Raw genomic sequence first — 9,844 nt, 5'->3', positions numbered from 1 at the left:
TTCCAATAATACAAAAGCAAGAACAGCAGGTTTTCCATTTTCATAGTCTTTATTTTTAGATTTTCCAAAACAATACTCGGAACTTGACAGTTCAGTATAGTTGTGTTGGTGAACTCGAGTGCGAACTCGTGAAACATTTCAGTGCGAAACTAACAGCTTTCGGATTGATCCTAGTGCGAAACTAGGTTAAAACTGAGTGAATAAAAAAACGTGTTGACAGCAGTTAGGGTGGCACTGGGGTTTAAACTGAACACAAAGGAATTCGCTATAAATCTAACAAACTTATAAATTTCGTTGATTCAAATCTGTTTTCCGTCTGCTTTGACGTAGGACTACGTCTAACCGGAAGATATAGGTGGGAGTAAAATGAAAATCTAGGCAATGAACAAGTAAAAAAATTAAAGATTTCGAACGCTTGTAACTCAAGCATTTCTTAATAGATCGTAAAAATGTTTATATTTGGCTGTGGTTCGTCTTTCACTATCCATTTGTGTGCTGTGGCTTGTGATGGTGTCCTTTTCCTTTCTGTTGAGATGTTCACGAATTGGTCATCTAATTTGCGTGTTAAATTTATTATTAAATTAAATCTTTATTATTAAATCTTCTGTTGATATAAATTTTCAGGCTTTTATATGTTCGTATGCGTTACACTGGTAAGTACTCTTTTTTTTTATAAATTCTTTTTTCTTTTCAGGTTGCGGGTGTATACATCAATTTCGAATTACATACGATGTGTTGGTCTTCTGTCTGTGCGCTGTTCGGGTGTTCATTGTAATATGCTGCCTCAACCATTCGATCACTTCGCGTTCGTTCGTCAAGATGCCTCCTTCCTTGTTACTGCACATTTCGGCTCGCAGCACAAAGCCTTTGTGCGAGGCGTTCATTTTCTTGAAGAACTTCCGATTCTCGAGCACGGTAAAGCAGCTTCATCTCCTCACAATCTTTCTCTTCTAGGCGGCGCTTTTTTCCCGAGATTTGTTTGCTGTCTTCGTTTCAATCTGTATCGTTCCACGATTCGTCGAATCGCTCGTTGCAGCATGGCTGCGCGAACCATAAATACAGATATGAGAAAACTTCTGCAACGCACTACAGTAAACATTCGGTGACTGACCCAGAAAGGAAGCCCAATTATCGACATTCGCTTTCCTACTGGACCGGCATGTACAACGTAAAATAAATTCGAGGAGAACTTCAATGAATTGTTTGATTCGTGTTGATCGCGAAATTGGATCAACAAAAGGATTCTACTGGAAGTTTTGTATCAAATGCGACAACAGGTATGATATATAATTTGGGGAAATTATTTCTCTGTAATTTAGTCAATGTTTTTGTCATGCGAAAATGATGTCATTTTTTAAAACATCTCAAATTACATTCGAATGCCCCTCACAGCTGTAATACGTTATGTGGAGATATGTTTATTTATGCAAAATCGTACACTTTCTACTAGATGAAATATGATGCTTTATTTTTCAATTATTTAGTCTACATCTGTGAAGAGTTTGAGTTTGAATTACATTATCATATTTCAAAAATAAAAAACTAGTGTCACAATGTTCCATCAGGTTCTTCTATGCGATGGAATGTGTTCAGTCGGAATCAATATTAAAACAGATAATTCAGCTAGAAATTTATGTGCTCAGTAGTTCAACTTCAGTGACCAACTGTCAACCATTGAAACACCTGGTTTACGAACGATGAATGCATTATTTTCCGCATAAACATTCAGTTCCGTTGATTCGCCATGTAACAAATACAAAGTTGCTGACTTTGGTTGTTTGGACAGACCCACAAGTATGACTCTTTCTAGCCAGGTCTTCGTTGCATAGCTGGCCGTTTCATCAATTTTCCTAAAATAATCAAAATTTAATTATTTTAAAATGTATTATGTAGTGCTGTAAGAACTTACTTGCTGCTGAGAACGTTGTTCTTAAACTCCAGTTCGATGTACATATATTTTCCATGGCGATACTCAAAGCTTGTCTCATCGTCAATATACAGCGTTCCTTTGGAGTGTCCGTCTTTATCTAGCGCAACAACTAACGTGTAAGGATCATCCTTCATCAGAGTAGCCGCTCGTCTGATGCGATCCTTATGCGGTACAATTGTGCCACCACGCTGATATACTGGCACCTTATACGAGTCAACCGATACTGAGTGGTACCCAGCTGAAGCATGTTTGCTGTTATCATCTGCATCGTACCAATAGTCGGACTCGCCGTTTTTATTTGTTGGGAAATAAACATCAACTTTCGTTTGACCAGTCTTCAGCACTGGAGCAACAAGTAACTTATCGGAAAGCATAAATTGGGTGTCGAGAGCGTAACTCTTCACATCACTAGGGTATTGAGCCAACATTGGACGCATGATTGGCAATCCGGAACGCTCATGTTCATAGAACATTGTGTACCACAGAGGCAGCAAACGGTAACGCTTGCGGATGGCATCTCGAATGATCAACTTAACGTCTTCGGGATAGAGCCACGGTTCCCGACGCTTGGTGTCAATGTGAGCATGGGACCGGAAGAACGGTTGGAAGGCACCTATTTGATACCAGCGGTAGAAAAGTTCCGAGTCAGGATTGCCAAAGAATCCTCCAACATCAGCACCACAAAAGCTGATTCCAGCTACCGACAGCGAGAGGCACATTTTGATCGACGCCTGCATATGACCCCAATCGGCCATATTATCCCCGGTCCAAACTGCTGCATATCGTTGGCTTCCGGCGAAATGTGATCGGGTCAAAATGAATGGACGTAGATTTCCTGTAATAAATTATCTATTAACATTTATTTTTCTACATGCAAACTCGTTCAATAAATATTCGTTTTTGACGTAGGACTTCGTCATTCATTAAGGGTGCCGAATCAGAAAACAGATCATGTTTTCATGAAATAAAGTTAACGTAAATAACTCTTTTTGCTGCAATTGCGTACCAATAGAATCGAACATCCCCAAGATTTGTTTAATATGCTACACAGTACAATCTTATAATCTGTTAATGGTTTAAACTAATGAGAATATTTGCGATATAAACTCCACCCTTGCACATTAAATACGCTGTCGCTAGCGATTCAATATAGCATCTACTCTGAAAGAAATTTTCCACGGCCACGGCAAACGTAATCATAATATTCATTCGGTCTGATTTTGCGTGGCGTATGAGGTGAGATGACAATTGTCACGTATGTCACGCGATACCAGCAGACGTATGCCGTTCACTTGAATGAACTATACACCCTATTCGATAGTTATGGTATTGTATGTATCTTTCAATTCAATTTATCGTCAATTTTCATAGTGCTTGTGACGAATTGCAAGCAGTTTGAATTTCTTGTGGAAGCGGTGGAGAATTTGTTATCCTTCGATCGGACGAATAAGCACTCCGAAAATATTTCCATCACATGGAATTAATTTATTTATTCCACAATATATCTATTACATGGATCTTGCGTTTCGTCTATCTAGCACCGAGTCATCGCCGAACTACATATCCATTCCAGGAGCCGTGATAAACGCCGGAACCGAAGCCAGAACATCAATTGAACACAGAGCGCAGAGAGCAGCAGCAATTACGACAAAAACAACTGAAAGGTTACAATAATCTGTTTTACTCTGCTTGTCTAGTAAACTAAATCCCAATCAAATGGCTGCAAATTCGACAGAATGTCCCGATACGCAATGAAAAAGCACTGACTGTAACAAAACAAATATTGCGTCATTTTTATTAGTAGTACTTAATTGAGATTTCTATGCCAAATAACACGCCTTGGATGTATTCTGGGAGTGGCAAGCTCTAGAATACGCGTGACCACAGGACAAGTCGAAGAAATTCTTCTTAGCACTTCGGGAAGATCGCAAAGAGGAAGAAAGGGTTTCCTGTTGAAGTTGTGAGACATGTTGCAGTGGCCGGTTCTTAGCTCGAATTGGATTCGTTGCTCCCTCATCTTCCAATCTGAATGTGTCACCTGCTGCAAGATTTCGTTCGTTAAAACAGTCAGATGCGTCTCCTTACCCAAATGAGTCAAATGAGCCTCGGTATGTCCCCTATTGCAGCCTAGGTATGTCCCCTATTTCAGCGCATACCGAGGCTGCTGGCGTTCATGGTAGCAGACCAGAGATAATCTGCAGCGCATACCGAGGCTGCTGGCGTTCATGGTAGCAGACCAGAGATAATCTGCAGTGCATTGCTATAAATCGGTGATAGAATTTTTTGGAGTTTATCTCTGGCCAGGTATTTCAATTCGAGACCGTAGGTGAGGCGGCTGTTGATGATGGTCTTGGTCACCCGTAAACGGATCGTTCAGTTATTACTCCAGTGGTTTTCAGGAAGTTTAACCGGGTAGCACAGCTTTTCTTCACCTCGTCGAAATGGTGCTGGAAGTTCAGGTTTGGGTCGACCACCACTCCCAGGATTCTCAACGTTCTACGGTGGGGAATGTGGTCGATGTAAATTTTGACTCCCGAATTGCAACCTAGGTGCTTGTGACTGCAGACCACTCTTCTACGCCGAAAGTTGAAAACATCGTTCGACAGCCCATTTACTGATAGCATTTTTAGCTGCCTGGATCTTGATGCGTGGTGCCCTGTGCGTGTTTCCCACCACTACCAAAAGGAGGTCGTCCGCATAGGTGAATACAAATACTCCCTTCGATAATACCCGGAACATCATCGCATTCATCGCTATCAGAAAGAGAAGGTGACGACTAGGACGAAACCTTCAGCTACACCAGTTTCTTCATGGAGGCACCTGGAACTGGTGTGGCCAACTTTTACCTCGAAGTCCGGTTTGTAGTAAAGTTTTCCACAAAGTGCATCAGGTTGCCGTTTACCCCCCAGTCTGCCAGTGTCCTCAGAATTAGTGGAGTCCAGTTTCGGTTGTAAGCCTTCTCCAGATCCAGGGCTACCATCTCCAGAAACCGTACGTGTTTGTGCCCATCCTCGATCGAAAGGCAAATTGTCGGCAGTTTAACTTCCTGTTTTCGGTCAAGTAGGTGACGAGTCGTCGGTTCACCATCCTCTCTAGAGTTTTGTACGTACAGGAGCCTAAGGATATTGACCTATATCTTTTCCCGGAGCAGCTGTTTTGGCCGACTTTGGGATAGGGGTAACCATACTATGTCTCCATTCCGCTGGGCTGTGCTTCGGGCTGTCGACTGAATCTCTGTAAGTCGTTCCATTCGTTTGCAGGATAATGTTTTGGGATCTTCTGTTCCAATTCAGCGCGTTCACTCGTCTCCTTAGAACTGGCTTTCCTTGATGGATTCCAGTAAGCCATTCCAACTGTCCAGTTTGACCCGTCCTCATTATGTGGTGTGTTCAGTAGCTGTTCATTGCCGTTTCTTCCTCCGGGCCATCGTGCCGGATTCGATTTACCGCATGCAGCAACTTCCTCCGTTTCTTGATTTCTGATACCTCGGTGAATATTCCGTTGAGCTTCTGCATTCAGATGGTTGGAGGAAGCCCTGTAGGTATCCCAGTTAGCTTTGTCGAAGATCCATTTTGGCCTTCGGGTGGGTTGAAGCGGCGGTGCGTTGAGAACGATTGAAATCAGATGGTCACTTCCATGTAAGTCGTCTGCTTTTCCACCCCAGTTTACCTACCAAATCAATGCAGGCTGCGGAAATGTAAATGGCTGAACTGCTACGACTTTGACAGAAGGTGTCGGGATCATCACTCAGGACCGAGAGCTACAACTATTCAAAAAAATCAGAGATAATGTTCCCCTAACGTCCGTTGTTTGCCTCCCTCAGTTGTGGTGGGGAGCGTTGGAATACCCCAGAACGATTTTAGGAGCTCTCAAACACATCCGGGATCTTGCATGGTAGGTAAACGGAAACGATGATCACCGGAAATGGAGATTCTATTCTGACCGCAATTTTTGGTAGATCGGTGTTGATTTGCTTGCGCTTATGGGGGATGCTCCTCTTGACACCTAAAGCCAAGGAATGTTGTAGTACGGAGCCCAGCTTTGTGTACCAGTGGTATTTACCGCCGTGGATCTTCTCGACATTCGTTAGAGACACTTCGGTTTGAAGAGCGATGACTAAAGGACACAGTTCCCGGTCTAAAATCTCTAGCTCTCCAAGGTTGTTATACAGACCATTGACATTCCACTGAGAGGTCAGCTTTGTTGATTTGATGTATATTGGACCTCGTTGGCGGTTGATGACGTGGAATCAAACTATTGGCTGAGTCCAGATTCGATGGTGCACCCTCGGTGCAGCGGTGAGGGAATGTTATAGGCTCAATTCGATATTCGCGAGAAACGCAATTCCGATTTTTATTTTTCGGCAAGTTATGATTAATTTTCAGAATCTCGTGGCTTGCACGCCAACAACTTTTCTGATTTAACAGATTAGGCTGGACAGACTAACGTTGGTCAAGTTAGCTTTGATTTTTCGTTCTTTGTTTAGTTCTCCATATTTTCAGCATTAAATGAGAAACGAAAAAGCATTTTCGTTGAACTTCAGAGAGAGATTTTGCCACATTCCTCTTTAGAAAAACTATTATACCTAAGATATAACCGCAAGGTTGACGTAGGTCTAGCATTGGCTTAGTAATCATTTGAGTGTATTGGTTGAGTGAACAGTTCCGAACAGGCATTCGTTTGTATACGATTTTTGTGATTTCAATAGCCTGTTTTCAAACCAAATTTTAAGTTATTGAAACGAGTTTTCGGGTCAATAATTAACAATCATATAACTCTTGGACATTTTGACTTTCGAATGAAGAGATATTCACATCACTCCGTTCAGCCGCTAGATGGATATTAACGTTCAAAACCTTGCACTCCAAGCGTCACGCTCTCGTTTTCGAAACTTTGAACTTACACCCCGGTACAGAAATTAAACACATAGTTCTACGTCAAAAAATGCGGTGAAAAGATAGAGACAAAAATTTGAACATTACACTACTTATCGAAAACTAGATGACTGTATACTTATCTCGCCTTGAAGGTATTTGGAGGGATACTACACTTACCTTCACCTCTTCGCACCAATCCCTCGTATGTAGACAAAATGTGCATATGACCATACAAATTGTGTACATCGCGATGCTCCCATCCTCCGTAATGAATGTTGTCCTTCAGCATAGTAATTTCAGGTCCATTAAATACCGAAGGCTCATTCATATCGTTCCAAATGCCGACCTCTTTGGTAGACTCCTTAAAATTTTCCAGCAAGTACTGATCGGCATAGTATTTCCGCACTTCAGGGTTGAAGAAATCAGCATAACTAGCAGCTCCCGGCCAGCACCAACCCTCGTAATCGTTTCCGTCTTTATTCTTAACGTAATAGCCGCGATCGGTGCAATCATTGTGGAAGAAGTAGTTTCCATCACGTTTAATATGTGGATCTATGATAATGGTGAGATGACGACCATGCTCCGTTAAATTGCGGATCATTTCGAGTGGATGAGGAAATTTGTGATGATCCCATGTGAAGTACTTCTTACTATCAGTATACTCAATGTCCAGCCACATTGTGTCCATCGGAATGTCGTGTTCATCGAATTTAGCAGAAACGGACGTGACATCCTGTTCGTCGTTATAATTCCAGCGACATTGGTGATAGGCAATAGCATACAACTGAGGCAGAGGTGCCTTTCCGGTGAGATCAGTGTAATGCCGAAACGCATCAAGAGGTGATGGCTCGGCGAACACAAACACATCGATGATTCCGCTCTCCGAAATGAAGTTTGCGGCCGGAGGATCGTCTTGACTGGATCTGGATACAAAATTAACAATCGAAGACATCACGTTTGTCTCCTGATCGGGGGCGAAAATATCAACCCATGTTTCAGCTGCATTCTGCCAGAAAACACCAGCAGTTGCACTAGGACCAGTTCCATAGATAACCGGAACAGCCCCATACAACGCCATTCCATTATCCAGTTCGTATTCGAAAACGTCCAGGTTATACAACCGATACGGATCGCCCTTTCCGCTTACAGTTTGCTTCAGTACAAATGAATCAGCGTGCTCCGGAATGCCGTAGAGAACCTTTCCCTGGGGAAAACTGAAATCCATCGAAAGCGCTTCTGGACCTTTGGGTTTCGAGTCATGATGACTCTTGAAATTTTCTTCCCATGTGCCTGGATCCTCTTTCTGTGTAATACGAATCGAATTGAAACTTCTAATCTCAATCTTGAATTCATAAAATACTTGCCACTTCCTGGTTTTCGTTTTCCTGCGCTTCCTGTTCTTCATTTTCAGCCGGAGCAGAACTGGTTTCCTTCCTCCTCAAATGCTCGAATCTCATCAAGCCTTTAGAGTTAGCAGAAACGACCAGAAGTGCATCCTTGTAGAAGTCAATCCGGAATGGTGAAACGTTTACCACAGCTTTGCTTGTGCCATCCTCCGTCGAAACAGTAATTGCCGATGCAGAACTGCTTTGAACTTTAATGGGAACATATTCCGGCTCCCCGGCTAATGCATCTACAACACGATACCGCTCGCTCAGTGGACTTTTCTCATCCACTTGAAAATGGAAAATTCCACCGCGAACAGCACTCAATTTCAAAACGTAAAGATGCTTCGTCTCCGAATGCTGCAAATCTAGCAGAATATACTGCTTATATGTCTGAAGCGTTCCCGGGAGAATCTCGAATTTGCTCACATCTGGTTCTGTTCGGCGAAGACGTCTGCGAAGCATTTGCCCATTAAGTGTTACTATTATAATTACATAAAACCAACCTGCAAAAACTGCTTTGTTCACAGGACTTGAAATTATTCCGATCAACGCTGGCTATCTCCCGGAGAAAGCCGAGCGCAAGCAGCACCAGTGGTAGCCCAACACGTAAGGCCTTCATAGTGAAGGGAATTTTCCTGTGGCAAGGCACAAGATTGAGTGGTATTTTCCAGTCAAATTCAGAAGCTAAATCACGAAAATTCACAACTCGAACCGGCTAAATGCTGACACCATTCCCGATTAAATATAATGGCTGAATGCAGGAACCAAGGCGCGTAGAAGTATATCCTAAGGTGGGCCAACTTGCTAAAACCACTCTTCAGCCATCTTGGAAGTCTACTGTGTTTTGTTTGTAAACAAAACACAATACGCTTGTGCCCAAGCTCGCTCGTGATCAGTCTGTCTCTTTCGCACTTCAAGGGAATAATTCCCCTTCTGCTTTCTTCCGTACTGTTTTCATATACCGCTCCCCTAACCAACTTAGTGACGAAACGGCCTCACCTAGTACCATAGACCCGTCTTGGCAGGAACGATGAAAAGTTTGCTTCTCGCCGACACGTCAATTTTGATGACTGAAATGAAAGTTGTTTTCATTTTATACAATTTCACACATAGGTGGAGCAATTTGTGTCTTGAGGAATGCAGTGCTGTCGATTCGTACAACTTGGATTAATGTGTGATAAAATATTCGTTGAAGCCGCGTCGAACATACAGTGATTCAAAATCGAAATTGTACGCCATCATGCAAATCTCTTTTACATTCTTTTGAAAGTCGATAACAAGCTTTCGGAACATTCTAGTTGGTTAAAGTCACAGTGTCATATGATTTGAAAAGAATTGCTATCTGTTTCCAGAATAATGGTTTTTACTCCTCTAAGAATGGCGAATGTATGAAAATTGACTTAAACTCGAATTCGTATGGTGGTTGAAAACTCTATTCCGAAGACGTTGACGTTTTTTTTGTGTATTCGGGAGGAATATTCATCAATTTATTCAACAAGTTCTTAGAAGTGGTTTTTAAAATCGTTTCTAAATTTCCTACACAGATAACTTTGTGGAGGCGAACTGGCGTAGTGGTAACATCCATACCTCTCACGCTCAAGATCACGAGTTCAATTCTCACTCCCGATATTCTTCCAAAAATGGAAGCA

At 42.3% G+C, this 9,844-nt stretch overlaps 1 protein-coding gene across 1 annotated transcript; it reads right to left on the bottom strand.

The window, feature by feature from the left end:
- Window positions 1–1,440: 1,440 nt before the first annotated feature.
- LOC129761756 (neutral alpha-glucosidase AB) lies at window positions 1,441–8,959 on the bottom strand. The gene is made up of 5 exons (XM_055759506.1): window positions 8,699–8,959; window positions 8,168–8,646; window positions 6,985–8,106; window positions 1,910–2,765; window positions 1,441–1,850 (listed from the first exon to the last, which is right to left on the bottom strand). The coding sequence occupies exons 1-5, from the start codon at window positions 8,812–8,814 to the stop codon at window positions 1,640–1,642; spliced, it is 2,784 nt and encodes a 927-aa protein (XP_055615481.1). The 5' UTR covers window positions 8,815–8,959; the 3' UTR covers window positions 1,441–1,639.
- Between the last annotated feature and the right edge of the window lie 885 nt (window positions 8,960–9,844).

The sequence above is a fragment of the Toxorhynchites rutilus genome, chromosome 1 (assembly GCF_029784135.1).
Source record: "Toxorhynchites rutilus septentrionalis strain SRP chromosome 1, ASM2978413v1, whole genome shotgun sequence".
NCBI classification, from domain to species: Eukaryota; Metazoa; Arthropoda; class Insecta; order Diptera; family Culicidae; genus Toxorhynchites; species Toxorhynchites rutilus.
This window is presented reverse-complemented; position numbering and strand designations above follow the sequence as displayed.